At 52.0% G+C, this 20113-nt stretch overlaps 1 protein-coding gene across 1 annotated transcript in view; it reads right to left on the reverse strand.

Moving 5' to 3' along the window:
* SEMA5B (semaphorin 5B) overlaps positions 1 to 20113 on the reverse strand; it is a 157514-nt gene that overhangs the window by 36415 nt on the left and 100986 nt on the right. The window contains 2 exon segments of the mRNA XM_040441569.1: positions 785 to 960; positions 1688 to 1805. Coding sequence (XP_040297503.1) covers positions 785 to 960; positions 1688 to 1805 — 294 coding nt within the window.

Consider the following 20113-nt stretch of genomic DNA (forward strand, 5'->3'; position numbering starts at 1 on the left):
ATGTACACAGTGACTGCACCAGCAGAATAGTGAGTGCAGCTCTGGAGTATAATACAGGATGTAACTCAGGATCAGTACAGGATAAGTAATGTATGTACACAGTGACTGCACCAGCAGAATAGTGAGTGCAGCTCTGGTGTATAATACAGGATGTAACTCAGGATCAGTATAGGATAAGTAATGTATGTACACAGTGACTGCACCAGCAGAATAGTGAGTGCAGCTCTGGAGTATAATACAGGATGTAACTCAGGATCAGTACAGAATCAGTAATGTATGTACACAGTGACTGCACCAGCAGAATAGTGAGTGCAGCTCTGGAGTATAATACAGGATGTAACTCAGGATCAGTACAGGATAAGTAATGTATGTACACAGTGACTCCACCAGCAGAATAGTGAGTGCAGCTCTGGGGTATAATACAGGATGTAACTCAGGATCAGTACAGGATCAGTAATGTATGTACACAGTGACTGCACCAGCAGAATAGTGAGTGCAGCTCTGGAGTATAATACAGGATGTGACTCAGGATCAGTACAGGATAAGTAATGTATGTGCACAGTGACTGCACCAGCAGAATAGTGAGTGCAGCTCTGGAGGATAATACAGGATATAACTCAGGATCAGTGCAGTGACTGCTGTTCATGGAGATTTATTCTAATGTATAATGGGGTTCAGGGGTGGCAGACGTGTGAGGTTGTTTTCTCGGATTACACTGTCGGTGATCAGACAGAAAAGGCGTTGGCTGAATTATCTGGGTGCCCACTACTACATCTCTACTCACCTTGAGCAGTTGGCTATCTCTATGCGGGATCCGTCACAGTCACGACCTCCGCAGCGAGGGGCAGGATTATTACAGATCCTGGAGCGGCATAGACACGAGGAGTCTCCATCCGAGTGCTGGCACGGCTGCCAGGCTGACCATGCCCCCAATCCTCCATTAACTGTCAAGTTGCGAACCTGGAAGATGAGTAACAGAAGTCACAGGGGGTGATGATGATACAAAGACCGCAGGAAGCTGCAGATGACTGCGAATATCACTTCAGACCTGGACTGTAGGCGGACGCAGCCGCCGTCCAGACCCCATTATATCAGATGTGCCCCATAAAATACGTGTGGCCCCAGCATGAAAATAAGACACACAGAAATCCTCGCAGACGCTTTGTGTATGAGCACAACCTCCAGCTGGGAGCGTGAAAGCCATACTTCTCACACTAATAATCCTTTTCAACGTCTGTATTTTTAGCATCTACCTGCTGACTGAACATCATGAGCTGCACTTATGAAGATTTTACACTGCAGCGTCTGAGAAATGCGGCGCCGCTAATACCGGTTATTGATCGTAATGGAACTGGTAGGAAGCAGCCGCGTTTTTCTGATCTCAACCCCTGCAATAATAAAAAGCTACATTGGAAAAGCGACCCCGAGACATGGTGCTAAGAGCCGTTTTAGACTGAAACGAGTAAGCGCTTCTGTTCTGGTATCACCTGTTGACAGCGAGGAAGACGCCATACTGTGCAGATCTGTGCATGAAATCCTCTTCTCTGATTGGACAGTACAGCTCAAGGGCTGTTCAATCAGAGAAGCAGATTCCAGTTACGCACTTCCCCTGAGGAGTAATGGGATGAAGCACGTGACTAGCGGTCTCCACCCCCGAGGAGCAGCAGGAGGCCCCACCTCTACTCACCGGGCAGTCCGTGATGTTCTGGAACCACAGGCTCATGTTGGAGCTGTCCTCCAGGGTGGTGCAACGCTTCTTCTTACTGTCCCAGCCGCAGTACGGGTCTCTGGCGCCAAGGCACGTCCTGGAGAGAGAGGGGTGAGTAGGGTCACTGACCATCCGGGTGAGAGACGCTGGAGCGACATGGTGGGGGTCATTCCATTCACATTTACTTTTCATTCCTATTCTTCTCAATTATTTCCCTAATTCTTCACTCATTTGTAATAAGCCCCATTCTCCGCTCCTTCACATGTCGACCCTAGGTGCTCATTCATTCCTCTTCATTCACAGACTTCTCATTGACATCATCCATTCACTTTCACTCAGGTCTCAGTCGCTGACCCTTCAGATAACCTTACTGACTCCCATTCTTCATGGACTCTCCATTACGGACTCTCATTCTTCTCTTGTTCATTCGCTAACACCCGCCATTCGCTTTCCTCCTCACTCACGTTCATTCCCCTCTTGTAATCCTCATTCCTATTCTTCATTCACTTTTCAGGTCCACATGACGAACTTACACCAGGAGCTATGATGCACCAGTTCTCGGTCTTGGCACCCATGCAGACATTCACACAACACACAAGATTATTCTGGAGAAAATCAAAGGGTTAAAACTCATTCAGAAAACCGAAAAGCTGCAAAGTGGCCGGGACTCGCCCTGATGTGAAGAGGCGAGAATCATCCAGTATCTTCACCACATGACCCTCAATCACTTCTACGGATACACTGTATCTCCTCCAAAACAAAAACATCCTCGGGGGTCATGTGACCGCTCACCTGTTACTTTACACAATTATCAACATGAGCACGATATCAGCGCCATCACCAGAGGCGTCGCATAAAGCTCCCAGGCCCAAAATCTCTGCCATCTATAGCACTGCTGTCCTGGTGTGTGGCCCCCGGTTCTAGAGCCCTGGTGCTACTGCCACCCCTCACCCCCTGGGCTGCAGCAAGGACATATCTGAGGGTTCATAGCCAACAGTCAGTATGCTGCAGACTAGGGGTGGGCGATATCAACGATATACCATATGAACGATATAAATTTGGGCAACGATATATTGTATATATCGCCATATCGCGATAGATGACCACGGAGCGGTAGTGAATTGAAGAAGCTTCTCACTCACCACTCCGTGGCCTGACGCTGTGTGTGACGTCAGGTCCCTCCCAGTGCATGCTGGGAAGAAGACGCGGTCTTTCTCCTGTGGACTCCATCAGCCAGCCTCGCAGCAGACAGACCGGATGGCTATGGCATGGGGCTGATGGCGCTGGCTGGGGACATGGATGATGGTGGCAATGGCATGGGGCTGATGGCGCTGGCTGGGGGACATAATGATGATGGCAATGGCATGGGGCTGATGGAGCTGGCTGGGGGACATGATGATGGCAATGGCATGGGGCTGATGGAGCTGGCTGGGGGACATGATGATGGCAATGGCATGGGGCTGATGGCGCTGGCTGGGGGACATGATGATGATGGCAATGGCATGGGGCTGATGGCACTGGCTGGGGGACATAATGATGATGGCAATGGCATGGGGCTGATGGCGCTGGCTGGGGGACATGGATGATGATGGCAATGGCATGGGGCTGATGGCGCTGGCATGGGGCTGGCTGGGGGACATGATGATGGCAATGGCATGGGGCTGATGGAGCTGGCTGGGGGACATGATGATGGCAATAGCATGGGGCTGATGGCGCTGGCTGGGGGACATGATGATGGTGGCAATGGCATGGGGCTGATGGCGCTGGCTGGGGGACATGGAGGATGATGGCAATGGCATGGGGCTGATGGCGCTGGCTGGGGGACATGATGATGGTGGCAATAGCATGGGGCTGATGGCGCTGGCTGGGGGACATGATGATGATGGCCATGTAATTTGTATACATATAGAAGAAAATAATATATCGCGATATATCGTTATATCGCACATGCTTCATATTATATCGCGATATAGATTTTAGGCCATATCGCCCAGCCCTACTGCAGACGCCACCGTCGGGGTTCCCTCACATATCTCCACCTCTGACCTCACTAGGCAGCAATTTGCGGCGGTCACAATCACAATGGCGGCTTAATCAGATGCGTAATAATAGAAGCTCAATTCTTGCTAGATGGGAGCCATAGCTTATCTCGCTCTCCGACGCCTCAAGCTCACGTTCAAAGGCGGCGTGACATTAAACATGGCCACGAATACAAAGCAGCGTCTCATCCCGCGCACACAGCGCCGCTTCATGAGGATCTCCGGGGCCCGAACAACAAAGTCAGACGACGAGATGCAAATAAACACCCTGTAAATGGAGCATTATGGAGGCGCGATCTCCGAATCTTCGGAGTCCCAGAGATGCCCTCGGGCCTTCCGCTGTGGGTTTATCAGGCCAAATGTTACACAAAGCTTTCTCTGTTCGGACGCCGCTGTCTGTCTGTCTGTCTATACAGTTTTCACAGGCAGCAGTAGACGGCGGCTGCGCTTGGACAGTGTTTTGCTAGAAAACTTTGAACAATGGCTCCTTTCAGAGGCGAGGTCTCCGAGCCCGGGCACAGAGGAAGCCGCGCAGGATACAATCCCAGCCCTTTGGGATGTGGAGGGATCATACCTACAAAACGTGCAACCTCCAAAACGTCACCACTTTTACCAAATATAAAGGAAGCTGGGAAAGCGAGTAATGAAACCGTGGCGGGGGCCACCCAGGGCGAGTCCGGGCCCTAGGGCGAAGCGTCTGTGCCCGCAATTAGCGTTAACGTCACCTGCGGAACAAATGAGGTCAACTGAATGGCTGATTTGGGCCCCCCGGGGAACTGAAGGGGTTAATGAGGCATTTGATCTGAGCTGCCCAGGCACCGGAGGGGTTAATGTCTGTCGCTGGCGGTAATAGATGTGAATAGCGTCTAATTGGCGCAGCCCGAGCGGGTCTGTGCAGCGCAGCCTTTGCATCTAGTTCGTCCTCCTGTTCGGTTTTAATGTGATTTAGTCAAGTGTGAAAAAAAAAACACGGCGAGTAAAGTGGCGCCATATCTCAGGGCGAAGATTCTGCCTCAGATGTGATTAGGAAACACACACAGAATGTCAAAAGCTGGAGCGCCGGAAAAACGGGCAGGAAGCCGCGCACGAGGAGGAGATGGAGCGAGCGGGAACTTCAAGAAAAACTAAAAATCCCTGCGCCGCTCCTGACGAGCGATGAATTATTAACCGCGTGACAACGGCAGATCAGGAGGAGCAGATTCAAACGAGATGACATATGGCGGGCGAAATACACAGAGACATGGCGGAGATATGGCAGAAATACACAGAGACATGGCGGAGATATGGCAGAAATACACAGACATGGCGGAGATATGGCAGAAATACACAGAGACATGGCGGAGATATGGCAGAAATACACAGAGACATGGCGGAGATATGGCAGAAATACACAGAGACATGGCGGAGATATGGCAGAAATACACAGAGACATGGCGGAGATATGGCAGAAATACACAGAGACATGGCGGAGATATGGCAGAAATACACAGAGACATGGCGGAGATATGGCAGAAATACACAGAGACATGGCGGAGATATGGCAGAAATACACAGAGACATGGCGGAGATATGGCAGAAATACACAGACATGGCTCAGATATGGCAGAAATACACAGACAAGGCGGAGATATGGCAGAAATACACACCATGTGCGGCACATGGGAAGACGATAGGGCCGATACTGGTGAGGTGTATGGTGGCTCACAGCAATAGTGACTTCCCTATGGTGATCTCATCAGGACGGGCACTGGATAGGGCAGGATTATAGGGACTGATATATGGCGGTACAGTTATGACACATGTGTGGTGATATCATCGGGACGGGTACTGTATATGGTGTCTGTGATGAGATTGTGTGCCAAGTAGGGCCTGGTATATAGTAAAGACTGGTACTGGTTAGGGCGGCATAATAGTATCTGCTAGTACAGTTAGAACTTGTCTGCGGTGATCTAATGAGGACGGGTACTATGAGTGGCACCCAGTAATGACTGGTACTGGATAGGGCAGTATAATGGTGACTGATATATGGGGGCACACTTATGACTTGTCTATGGTGATATCATGAGAGCGGGCACTGTGTGTGGTGCCCAGTAGTGCCTGCTGTATAACAGTAGATGGTATATGGCGATATATTACTTATACTGGCAGTGACTGTTAGCACAATGGTTACTGGTGTACACCAGTATAATCAGAACGGACGACATGCCGGGGACTGGTACTGGTAACGTGTGCGGTATACAGAGACATGGCGACAGCACCACTATGCACATATATAGCGGAACATGGCAGCCGCCTGGAAGCGTTCGCTCACAAATTCGGTATATAACAGGCATTCAGCCAGAGTGTGCCGCAAAAATGAAATTTTAGAAAAACAATAAAAGTTTTAACCCCCCCTCGTCCGCTGGATCCAGGTGCTGAGCCCCCCCCCCCCCCCCCCCCCCCCTCCTTATCCTTGGATGCACATAGACGTCGCCTGCAGCAGCAGAACATGAATAGTTGGCAGGCGGCAGGGGAGGAAACGACGTCTCCTCCATCTCGCAGGCAGCATCGCCTCCAGCTCCGGTGGAATTTCCAAAATTCTAGGGATGGTAGAAAATCCATCTATGGAGGTGAATAGTGGAGGAGACAATGGACTGAGATTATTAGGTATTGTACCCTGGGGCAGTCACTCCATGAGCACTGGCACCGAGGCTGGCGAGGGGCGGGGGAGGCAGATCACTGCATATTAGTATGAGGCTGCAAAGGACCGGTAAATCAACTACGATGACCCCCCACTCCAATAAAGGGAAAAGATACCGGCAAGGAGCGCCGTAATGGAAACATCCACATATAGAACTGTTCAAGGACCGAGCAGAACCCATAACGGGGACAAGTGCCCAACATGACCGAGTCAGACCACCGAGCTGGACCCATAACGGGGACCAAGTGCCCAACATGACCGAGTCAGACCACCGAGCTGGACCCATAACGGGGACCAAGTGCCCAACATGACCGAGTCAGACCACCGAGCTGGACCCATAACGGGGACCAAGTGCCCAACATGACCGAGTCAGACCACCGAGCTGGACCCATAACGGTGGACAAGTGCCCAACATGACCGAGTCAGACCACCGAGCAGAACACATAACGGGGCCAAGTGCCCAACATGAATGAGTCAGACCAACGAGCTGGACCCATAACGTGGGGCAAAGTGCCCAACATGACTGAGTCAGACCACTGAGCAGAACCCATAACGGGGACCAAGTGCCCAACATGACCCACTCAGACCACCGAGCTGGACCCATAACGGGGGCCAAGTGCCCAACATGACCCACTCAGACCACTGAGCAGAACACATAACAGGGGCCAAGTGCCCAACATGAATGAGTCAGACCACCGAACTGGACCCATAACGTGGGGCAAAGTGCCCAACATGACCGAGTCAGACCACCGAGCTGGACCCATAACGGGGGCCAAGTGCCCAACATGACCGAGTCAGACCACCGAGCTGGACCCATAACGGGGGCCAAGTGCCCAACATGACCGAGTCAGACCACTGAGCAGAACCCATAACGGGGGCCAAGTGCCCAACATGACCGAGTCAGACCACTGAGCAGAACACATAACGGGGCCAAGTGCCCAACATGAATGAGTCAGACCACCGAGCTGGACCCATAACGGTGGACAAGTGCCCAACATGACCGAGTCAGACCACTGAGCAGAACACATAACGGGGCCAAGTGCCCAACATTACCGAGTCAGACCACCGAGCTGGACCCATAACGGTGGACAAGTGCCCAACATGACAGAGTCAGACCACCGAGCAGAACACATAACGGGGCCAAGTGCCCAACATGAATGAGTCAGACCACCGAGCTGGACCCATAACGTGGGGCAAAGTGCCCAACATGACCGAGTCAGACCACTGAGCGGAACCCATAACGGGGACCAAGTGCCCAACATGACCCACTCAGACCACCGAGCTGGACCCATAACGGGGGCCAAGTGCCCAACATGACCCACTCAGACCACTGAGCAGAACACATAACAGGGGCCAAGTACCCAACATGAATGAGTCAGACCACCGAGCTGGACCCATAACGTGGGGCAAAGTGCCCAACATGACCGAGTCAGACCACTGAGCAGAACCCATAACGGGGACCAAGTGCCCAACATGACCCACTCAGACCATCGAGCTGGACCCATAACGTGGGGCAAAGTGCCCAACATGACCGAGTCAGACCACCGAGCTGGACCCATAACGGGGGCCAAGTGCCCAACATGACAGAGTCAGACCACTGAGCAGAACACATAACGGGGGCCAAGTGCCCAACATGACCGAGTCAGACCACTGAGCAGAACCCATAACGGGGGCCAAGTGCCCAAAATGACCCACTCAGACCATCAGGGCAAATCAATAGGAAACCCCAACCCCACAGAACGGCTGAAGGTCGGAGTACTGCCACGGATGGCGAGCTGAATGTGGATAGCAGCAGATACGAGAACCGCGCCGCATCCACTCCAAGGGGCAGAGAACTGCTGCTGGAAGATGGCAGGCACCATGAGGTGGCTCAGCAAGGGTTAAAACAGTGAGAATGGCGCTGAAGGAGCAATTATGGGAAAAAAAGATGCCAGAAAGAAACCAGGGGCTGAATTATAGGGGGACTATTCAATGAAATAGTGGGGGATAAGCTGTGCCCAGTTACAGTTCTGGTTCCTGGCACCACTGGCATTAGCTCTGACCCGGTGGACCCTTGGACTCTCTTAGGTCAGTCTCCGACCTCCAGAGCAGGAGCTCTTCGCAGACATGACATCTGGACAGACGGGGTGATGCATCGGCGCAGTCACAGATCTGGAGTAGCAGTGAGGAGTCGGCCTCTAATCCGCTCTCTGCCGGGGCTTCACATCCCCCATAACCCAATAATGTGCGCCAGGCTGTACACCCGGGGGAGGCTCCGGGCTCTCGGCACAATATCGTCCTCCACAGCCGCAGCGTTGAAGAATGTCGCATCACACTTCGATAGGATCGGGACGTGACAAGTCACCCAAACCAGGGTCCAGGCTCATATCCCAAAGTCCATTACCGGCACCGTTAACCCTTTAGGCCCAGGAGAATGAGGCTGCAGATGCCTATAACCCCCCCGGCGCCTCTTCTGCAGGAGCCATAAATACACCCGCAATCACCCGCCTCAGCCCCAGCTCGGCAGCCATTACTGGGGGTGACAAATAGTGCAATCCAGGCGGAGGAGAAGTGCTCACCTACCGCCCCCCTGTAATTGCTTTGTTCTCTGCTCAGAGGAACATTACGGCGGAGATATAGAGAGCGCTAAGTTATATGGCACCAGGTTCCCGCGACTTCACATTCAGTTCATAATATTCAATCGTCTTAATGTTCCCAATTATCTCGCCGACCCGGGGTCAGTCCTGGATGGAATTTCCCCTTTTCATGGCTACTTTGGGATCTGCAGCCGGAGCCTCAGAGCTGTACTCACACAGCCAGCATCATACCTGTGAATGAGGTCGATTCTGCTGCAGGTGAAGGGATTTCGGCAAGTCCCGTTGAAGTGGAGGGCTCAGCTGCAGAAACGTCTGCCTGTTGTGTGTGAATGCAGCCTTACAATGCATGTCCATGAGCCCCGATACCCGGAACCGCCATCAGAAAACTGCGGCACTCCGGCTGCTGTGAAACTACAACCCTCAGCATGCTCCAGTCACTTCTATGGATGTTCTGAGGACAGCCACACAAGTGACAACCTGCTATACTGGGGGGTCACAACCTTCTGTCCCCCCCCAAACCATACCATCCCCTCAGCTTAGGTATCAGGACATGCTGAGACCTGTGGTTCAACAACAGCTGAAGAGCAACAAACTTGAGGGTTAAAAAGGTCTGGAATATAAATGAAAAAAATGGGGAAACATTTATAATGTCAGGAGTGTCGCGCTCTGGCGGTAATGTAGCATAGAACGGACACAGGCTGGCGATCAGGAGATGAACCGTGCGCTGTGAAATCCGTAGTCGATCTTTACAATCCCGCTGTCGGCAGAACGGCTGTAATTTACAATCAGCTCTTATTTGTCTGTAATGAGGGGCTGGTGGGGGAGCGGAGGGGGCCGTTCACAGATTCCGCTTTTAATTGCGGCGGTTTTCATGTTCTTATTCATTCATTTCATCTGAAAATAAAATAACTTTAAACGCTCCCTAGACCCGAAGATGTTCCAAGGCGAGAAGCAATCCACAATCTGCTCGCTAGGGGGCACTGCTCCACCGACGTGTCAATCAGAGAGCCCCCCCATCGCATCAATTAGTAACGTCCTGTCCCTCTAAAAAGCAGACCGCCACAGTCACGAATCCCGCCGGAACTCACCGATCGCAGCGTCCATTCATTCTATGGGGTCTGTGGTCACGTTTTTGCATTTCCATGAGTTTCCGCCAGATGAGAATGCGCGTTGTGTGTGCGTGTATCACGTATGTGTGTATGACCACCTCATTAAGCGTCATCCTCATGTGTCCGTCCACATCCGTCTGATAACTGCACCCTCCCCAGTGGTGCCCTAAAGCCCCTGGTCAGAAAGATTCCTGCGGTTGTCGCCATCATCGTACCTTCCCAGCGGTCTTTTCAGGTGGCGACCACATTGCACCTACTCTCCCCTCTCCCGTCAATGGCTGCCGAGGAAGTGAAGATGACGCTGCGGGTATAAGGGAGATGCGCTGAGTGGGGTCAGAGCAGGCGGCGACCTGTAGACTCCAATTACTGCAATGATGAGAGTCGCAGTCCTTGGGGAGTGGAGCACAGACACCAATTACAGCTATACTGACACACAGGAACGCAAGAGGCTGAGCATCTACGAAAGCTGCGCTACAGCGAGGAGGACAGGAAAAGTATGGTGAAAACAAGTGGATTCTCCGCCAAATGTCGCCGGGTATCTGACCTGACCAGGGCCAGAGGACGGGTCATGGGGACCCCGCTGCACCGCCCTCCTCTCTCAACTGGTTGATGAAGTGGCCATATAGTGTAAAAAACAGTATCACCCAGCACTAAACACAATAACACCGCCATAACCATAAGTGTCACCGTGTAATCTGCAGGCAGCGTGTTATAGAGCAGGAGGAGCTGAGCAGATTATATATAAAGAGAACCTGTCACCATGTAATCTGCAGGCAGCATGTTATAGAGCAGGAGGAGCTGAGCAGATTATATAAGAAGAGAACCTGTCACCGTGTAATCTACAGGCAGTGTGTTATAGAGCAGGAGGAGCTGAGCAGATTATATATAAAGAGAACCTGTCACCGTGTAATCTGCAGGCAGTGTGTTATAGAGCAGGAGGAGCTGAGCAGATTATATATAAAGAGAACCTGTCACTGTGTAATCTGCAGGCAGTGTGTTATAGAGCAGGAGGAGCTGAGCAGATTATATATAAAGAGAACCTGTCACCGTGTAATCTGCAGGCAGTGTGTTATAGAGCAGGAGGAGCTGAGCAGATTATATATACAGAGGACCTGTCACCATGTAATCTGCAGGCAGTGTGTTATAGAGCAGGAGGAGCTGAGAATATTATATATACAGAGGACCTGTCACCTGGCAGTGTGTTATAGAGCAGGAGGATCAGACTGCGCCACAATGTAACAGGTTTTGCAGAGGTTCGGGGTCACGCTCAGGCCACAGTTATTACCAGGCGCAGGAATGGGGTATCCAGGCTGCAATTTGCGGTCGGACTAATACACGCTCCCCGGCAGATTTCTCAGTGGAAACAAAATCCTAACATTGTGGGTTCCTGCCAGGACGGTTCCAGCGCTCCATCCCCTGCACCGCTGCCAATGGCATTCAGCTCCAATGATGGGTAAATTATACTACATGATGTGCCAAGGAGTACGGCCTGGAGTTCACTAAATGTCTGGGGCTTATGTGTACATGGAACATACAGTGCAACAGAGCCACCCACAAGGGGCATACAGCCAAGAGCAAACCGTGTACTAGGTCATCTGAATGTCTTCAGAGCAGCAATCAAGATTCTGCTGACTGACACCGGGAATCAGCCTGTCTGGCACATACACAACTGTAATGCACTGCAATCATATACACTAATGGCCCATAATACAACACAGAGAGCATGATCTCTATAGACAATGAACCAGAAGCAATGAAACATCTTTGGATGTGACTGGAGTATTTTGCATTATTTTGAACTCATTTAACTCTACAGAAAGAAAATTGCTTCTAGAAATCAGGACTAATTTCTCCAAGTGAAGACGCGGAGCGATGCTGCGGAGGCACTTAATGCCTGCTCCTTGTAAGGCTGGATACATAATAACACCCCAGTGCCCATTCCCTGCGCCCAGGCCGGTGCCCCAGCCTTCTCACCCATGTCAGCCACTGGAAGAATCTCATTAATCAGAATTCCACCACTTGACACGGATCGTTATCTGGGACAGCGAGGTCTTACAGGACGAGAAATGGATTTTCGCCTCTCAGTCATCATGAGGCGTAATAACAGCGGAGACTCAAGAGGTGTCAAGCAGCAGATGCCACAGCCGATCACATCGCCGCCGTACTGCACCCGCCACTTATTACAGCACCCAGGACCATTTTATAAAATCATCAGAGACCCCCACCCTGCCAAAAAACTACAAAAGAACAAAAAAAAAAAAATCACATCCTGATGACACAGAAGCAATTGACAGGAATTAACTCCTTCCACTCCCAACTGTACAGAAAAATCCAGATACATGTGCACCTGGCACACAAAATAAAACCTTCTCTCCTGTCACTGTGTGCAGTTCCCTTGCTCCTGCGCAACCACTGTGCGCAGCCCCTTGCTCCTGTGCAGCCACTGTGCGCAGCCCCTTGCTCCTGCGCAGCCACTGTGCACAGCCCCTTGCTCCTGTGCAGCCACTGTGCGCAGCCCCTTGCTCGTGCGCAGCCTCTTGCTCCTGCGCAGCCACTGTGCGCAGCCTCTTGCTCCTGCATAGCCACTGTGCGCAGCCTCTTGCTCCTGCGCAGCCACTGTGCGCAGTCTCTTGCTCCTGCGCAGCCACTGTGCGCAGCCTCTTGCTCCTGCGCAGCCACTGTGCGCAGCCTCTTGCTCCTGCGCAGCCACTGTGCGCAGCCTCTTGCTCCTGCGCAGCCACTGTGCGCAGCCTCTTGCTCCTGCGCAGCCTCTTGCTCCTGCGCAGCCACTGTGCGCAGCCTCTTGCTCCTGCACAGCCTCTTGCTCCTGCACAGCCACTGTGCGCAGCTCCCTTGCTCCCGCGCAGCCACTGTGCGCAGCCTCTGATTCTGGGACAGTCACTGTGCGCAGTCTCTGATTCTCGGACAGTAACTGAGGCCAGTGTTCCGTCACCCAGAAGCTCCTCATCTTCCTCAGCTGCATGGTCTGCCTCTACGGTACCCATGCTTTTTCCTACTGGGTTCCATACGGCAGTAATGGGTTAATCCTCTCGCTAATACACAGCACAGACCAAGCGGGCACAATAAAGCAGAATGTAGTCACTCTCCATCGGAGCATTGCCGTCTGCTGCCAACTTCACCGCCACCCCCCCCCCCCCCCCCGACAACTGCGCAGGTTGATGGACTGATGTGAAGAGCTTCTCCTATAAGAGGCCATTTTATCACTTTAATGACACGAGTGAAAACATCCAGAGACGACGAGCGCTCGACTCAAAACTGCGCCAATAAATCAGCAGCGTCCTCTCCCTGCTGCTCGGGGACAAGCGCCAGGACCGGCCAAGGAGGGGAGCGCCAAAATATCATAAAACAGGGGGGATGGCCGCTTTATATCCGCCGTTAAACATTTACAAGCACAAGACATGGAAATATAAAGACAATGCAGAGAGCAAGGTCAGCGGCGGCAGCCGGAGAGCAGCGGCATCATCCCGGACAGAGAGCTACAAATCAGCACATCTACAAGTGACACAATGACCCCCATCATCCCATTCACAACGGGCAGAGGATCTTCTAATACCCCCATCCTCCACCATAGTCCGGGACGATTCTTTACTGCGGTGATTTGTGCGCTCGCTGAGCAGCCGCAGAATCGTCAGATTTATAGAGGAAATTTACATATTTACAAATGCAAAAAAACAGAAAACTTCTGATGATAAATCCTGATATCTGCCTCTACCAGCCCCACAGCGCAGCCGCCGGATGATGGGAGTTATTGTGTCCAGCAATAATGAGCAGATGAGGGACATGTAATGCCCGACATACAGAGCTGCCCTGACTCCTGATACTACACACGGGTACAGCGGGCATCACACCGCCCAGTCTCAGCAGTGATATAATTGTCATTAACACTCAACCTGCTGGTAATATCAGTACTGGAGCGTTATAAGAGGAGCGGCTGATATCAGTCACATGTGATGTAATGTCTCTGCAGGTTATATCAGTACTGGAGCATTATAAGAGGAGCGGCTGATATCAGTCACATGTGATGTAATGTCTGGAGGTTATATCAGTACTGGAGCATTATAAGAGGAGCGGCTGATATCAGTCACATATGATGTAATGTCTCTGGAGGTTATATCAGCGCTGGAGCATTATAAGAGGAGCGGCTGATATCAGTCACATATGATGTAATGTCTCTGGAGGTTATATCAGCGCTGGAGCGTTATAAGAGGAGCGGCTGATATCAGTCACATATGATGTAATATCACTGGAGGTTATATCAGCGCTGGAGCGTTATAAGAGGAGCGGCTGATATCAGTCACATGTGATGTAATGTCTCTGGAGGTTATATCAGCACTGGAGCGTTATAAGAGGAGCGGCTGATATCAGTCACATGTGATGTAATGTCTCTGGAGGTTATATCAGTACTGGAGCATTATACGAGGAGCGGCTGATACCAGTCACATATGATGTAATGTCTCTGGAGGTTATATCAGCGCTGGAGCGTTATAAGAGGAGCGACTGATATCAGTCACATGTGGGCACAACACTCTGGAGGTTATATCAGCGCTGGAGCGTTATAAGAGGAGCGGCTGATATCAGTCACATGTGATGTAATGTCTCTGGAGGTTATATCAGCACTGGAGCGTTATAAGAGGAGCGGCTGATATCAGTCACATGTGATGTAATGTCTCTGGAGGTTATATCAGTACTGGAGCATTATACGAGGAGCGGCTGATACCAGTCACATATGATGTAATGTCTCTGGAGGTTATATCAGCGCTGGAGCGTTATAAGAGGAGCGACTGATATCAGTCACATGTGGGCACAACACTCTGGAGGTTATATCAGCGCTGGAGCGTTATAAGAGGGTTTGTTGATTCTCACTGCCGTCTTTCCTCTGGCACTGTGCACTGCAGGTTTTGGCTGCCCTCCTGACCCCCGTTTGCTCCTCCTGGCAGGCCTGGTCCTGTACACACAGATAACATCTCTGTTCAGAAACATCTCAATTGGAAATCAACCCTTGGAGGCAAAAGCTAAACTGGAGGCGTCTCTCGGGTAATTTACCTCCTGGAAGCCTCTGCCCGTCTGCAGACATCAGGACACACTTGGCTCTCCCTGGCACAGGAGCCACGCGGAGCAGCCAGGCCGATCCATCTCTCCTCTGCTCCTGACATCTACTGACCGCTAGCTATCCAAAGAGAGGGGGGCTGGTGAAGGAGGGCTAGGGCCACGGTGCTGGGGCTCCCGCTCTATGGGCCACACATCGCTCCTGGGTGGCTGGTTCTTTAGCACCTTCATGTCACTGTCTAATCAAAACTTCTACAACTTTCAGATTTTGGGGGATCACTCATTAAGGGACTGGCGACTATTTTACCGCCTGTGTGACAATATTTTACCCCATGCTCGGCAGTAGGGCGGGATGTGGTCGTGTCGGGGGCTGCGGACTCCTGCCCCAACAAATTCACTAACATCTACACCTGCAAAGAGGCGTAAATGTTGGCGAAAAACGACTCCAGCCTGGGACTAGAGCGGCGCAAGGACTGGCCCAGGGGGCCGTCTAAGATCGGCGTAAAGCCGGTATTAGTAAATCACTCCCTTTGTGTTTAAATTCTTCACTATTTCCAAGATCTCCGCTTGCTGTCAGTGAGTGAGAACACTGTGGTATACATCCAGAAGCTGAAAACCTGTTCTGATCTAATACTTTTTGTTACATTTGTATCCATTCTGGACAATCCCAACTGGGCCGCAGACTGAAACACTGTAACAAACTATCAGGATAGGAGAGAGATTGTGCTCACACTGGTTACATAGTAACGAACCCTCAGCTGTGACAAGTATTGTGCTTGTATAGGCAAAGTCTATTAGAAAGCTGCCGAGCTGTTTTATTCCCATCAGACCTGGCGCCGGTCCAGCTCAGCGACGCCTCCCGCACAGTGACAGGGACGTTCTAGTGTCGGTTATCCCTCAGGTTTCCAGCTTCTGTTTAGCACAATTTGGTGGAGATTGTGTCACAGATCAAAGGATACGATTCAGTGGCGTCCATTGTGCGGAGTCACATGACTGGCCGGGATAGGCATGACTGGCATCAGGGCGCAGCGGGACACAGGGGGTTAACAGTCTGCCATTCATTACTCCAGTGATAAGCATTGGGGTCACAGGCAGATAGGCCATGGACACTGACACAAGGGTTAATCCCGAGCCAGACAAAACTGCCTCACCAGAGAGGGGCTAGTTAAAGGGACTCCCCTTATGATAGGGGTAGTAGTAGCAGCAAGTGAAGGGTAGCGATATGACAACAGGATGGTGGTGGAGTAGTAGTAGAAGCAGAGATTTCTGTGAGGCCGTAGGATGATAAGGGGTAGTAGTAGTTAGTGCAGAGTGGTCATGTGTGGCTGTTAGAAGATAGTGGGGGTAGTAGTAGTAACTGCAGTGTACTTATGTGAGGCTGTAGGATGATGGGGGTACTAGTAGTAAGTGCAGGGTATTGGAGGAGGCTGTAGGATGATAAAGGGGGTAGCAGTAAGTGCAGAATAGTCCTGTTAGGCTGTAGGATGCTGGTGGTAGTAGTATTACGTGCAGGGCTGTGACCTCTATAAGTAACACTCCGATAGCTCACAGCAGATATAACCATCGATCCTCCCGCGCCTCGGATTCACGTTTCGCGGCGTCCTGGTTTCCCGTGAATGGATTCCAGCCGCTCAGATGCAATAAATGATAATTTAAGGAAAACACTCCCTTCATCTGCTGCGAGCGCCAAGCTGTGAGCAGTCTATTGTCTCCCTGACAGCCCCGCGTCAATGTTCCTCCACGGAAAAATCATAGCGGTTATACAGGAGAGGATCCGGTCCACTGTCTCAGTAACCGCTAGGTCTATGGCATCACCAGGAGCAGACGGACGGGGCCCTGAGGATAACAAAACGGTCAAAGGGACCACCGGCCATAGAACCGGAGCTCCGCCACAACAGAATCTGTGGGCAAGTGGAACACAGACACAACACCGCAAAATGAGACGGAATCTGACAACCTGACCCCAGCAACGGGACGAAACAATAACGGGGACGCAGTCACAGCCGCCGGGAAGAGACTTCTGTCCTTGGTGTAAATTTCTGGGGTGACCTTTAAATGTGTGGAAAGTTGTGTAACCATGGAGGGGGGTGTAAGGCGACAAACTCAGCTCTGCAGGGCGAGCTCTCAATCAGGGTGAGCACAAAGCTCCAGTAAACAGGGGCCTCAGTGCCAGGAGGGCAGCGTGAGAGCGCACACATTACCGAGATAAGAACCCGGCTCTGACTAAAGAGGCTGCACAATCAATGGGGGATTCTGGGGGTCGCGGTTCAGACCGAGCCGATTCCCATTCATGTCCGCCGAGTGACTGGGTGGGAAATTCCTGCTGCTTTGTCCTTGTACCGGGGAGGGGGTCTTGGGATTATAGACAAATCACAAAAGAGTAAAGGCCAGAAAACAGAAGACAACCTGGAGGGAAAAGAGGGGTCCTGCTATCTGCCGTGTCGACCCCCTTCTGGGCAAAATCTTTATGATGGTTCTTGGGGAAGAACTCTGCAAAACAACCTAAATATTGAGGCACCGTCAGCAGATAGACCCCTGGGGTCCTGGGGTCTTCCAGCCCTTATACTAAGAGACCTGAAATCAGTACACAGGAGGCGCTGCCATAGGGAGTCCCCCAAGACCTGAAAAGTGGGGTGCATCCAAGTAACCGTGAAGGTGGGATATAATGTGCAGGCGTGAAGACCAGACTACAACCCATCACTATCCATGACCCCCAACACCTGAGAGGATGGGGTGGTAATGCCAGAGAGAGAGTAACTAGGGTCATCGGGACAACACCTTGACAGTACAGGTGGCAGTGAAGCTCCAGCTGACAGTACAGGTGGCAGTGAAGCTCCAGCTGACAGTACAGGTGGCAGTGAAGCTCCAGCTGACAGTACAGGTGGCAGTGAAGCTCCAGCTGACAGTACAGGTGGCAGTGAAGCTCCAGCTGACAGTACAGGTGGCAGTGAAGCTCCAGCTGACAGTACAGGTGGCAGTGAAGCTCCAGCTGACAGTACAGGTGGCAGTGAAGCTCCAGCTGACAGTACAGGTGGCAGTAAAGCTCCAGCTGACAGTACAGGTGGCAGTGAAGCTCCAGCTGACAGTACAGGTGGCAGTGAAGCTCCAGCTGACAGTACAGGTGGCAGTGAAGCTCCAGCTGACAGTACAGGTGGCAGTGAAGCTCCAGCTGACAGTACAGGTGGCAGTGAAGCTCCAGCTGACAGTACAGGTGGCAGTGAAGCTCCAGGTGACAGTACAGGTGGCAGTGAAGCTCCAGCTGACAGTACAGGTGGCAGTGAAGCTCCAGCTGACAGTACAGGTGGCAGTGAAGCTCCAGCTGACAGTACAGGTGGCAGTGAAGCTCCAGCTGACAGTACAGGTGGCAGTGAAGCTCCAGCTGACAGTACAGGTGGCAGTGAAGCTCCAGCTGACAGTACAGGTGGCAGTGAAGCTCCAGCTGACAGTACAGGTGGCAGTGAAGCTCCAGCTGACAGTACAGGTGGCAGTGAAGCTCCAGCTGACAGTACAGGTGGCAGTGAAGCTCCAGCTGACAGTACAGGTGGCAGTGAAGCTCCAGCTGACAGTACAGGTGGCAGTGAAGCTCCAGCTGACAGTACAGGTGGCAGTGAAGCTCCAGCTGACAGTACAGGTGGCAGTGAAGCTCCAGCTGACAGTACAGGTGGCAGTGAAGCTCCAGCTGACAGTACAGGTGGCAGTGAAGCTCCAGCTGACAGTACAGGTGGCAGTGAAGCTCCAGCTGACAGTACAGGTGGCAGTGAAGCTCCAGCTGACAGTACAGGTGGCAGTGAAGCTCCAGCTGACAGTACAGGTGGCAGTGAAGCTCCAGCTGACAGTACAGGTGGCAGTGAAGCTCCAGCTGACAGTGAAGCTCCAGCTGACAGTACAGGTGGCAGTGAAGCTCCAGCTGACAGTACAGGTGGCAGTGAAGCTCCAGCTGACAGTACAGGTGGCAGTGAAGCTCCAGCTGACAGTACAGGTGGCAGTGAAGCTCCAGCTGACAGTACAGGTGGCAGTGAAGCTCCAGCTGACAGTACAGGTGGCAGTGAAGCTCCAGCTGACAGTACAGGTGGCAGTGAAGCTCCAGCTGACAGTACAGGTGGCAGTGAAGCTCCAGCTGACAGTACAGGTGGCAGTGAAGCTCCAGCTGACAGTACAGGTGGCAGTGAAGCTCCAGCTGACAGTACAGGTGGCAGTGAAGCTCCAGCTGACAGTACAGGTGGCAGTGAAGCTCCAGCTGACAGTACAGGTGGCAGTGAAGCTCCAGCTGACAGTACAGGTGGCAGTGAAGCTCCAGCTGACAGTACAGGTGGCAGTGAAGCTCCAGCTGACAGTACAAGTGGCAGTGAAGCTCCAGCTGACAGTACAGGTGGCAGTGAAGCTCCAGCTGACAGTACAGGTATCAGACAGGATGCTCCTCACACTGGCACAGACCGTCTAGCACCGAACACTGATGTTTTTTTGTGTAGAGCGGCAGAGAAATCCCTTCAGCGTCTCGGCTCCTGCACAATCACTGGCCGCCACAAACCTGCTCCACAAATGGATTTTAGATTGCTGCAGAAAGGGCGATGGAACGTGAGCAGACAAAGGAGGATTCATCAGCAGAGGTAACGCACACCGCAAAGTGACAATTACAGTGGGAACACCGATACTTTACTGGTGCTGAATGGCCTCATCCCAGTGTGAGACCAGTGTAGTATGAACCAGGCTGCGGACCCCCGCCCATCACTAGATTACAGCATTAGTCACCTCGGATTCGGATGAAAGGCTCTAATGCACCCTCCTGCAACCTGAGCAGTGCTCCTCATATAACAATGCTTCTCATCAGCCACAGGAAGGCCCTGACCCGCCGCCTGCCCCATACCACCTCCTAATGCAGCCACACTCTGTAGCTTCCTCACATTCCCCCCCCCCCCCCAAATAATCCCCGGTGC

Source organism: Bufo bufo, chromosome 7 (assembly GCF_905171765.1).
Source record: "Bufo bufo chromosome 7, aBufBuf1.1, whole genome shotgun sequence".
In the NCBI taxonomy this organism is placed as follows: domain Eukaryota; kingdom Metazoa; phylum Chordata; class Amphibia; order Anura; family Bufonidae; genus Bufo; species Bufo bufo.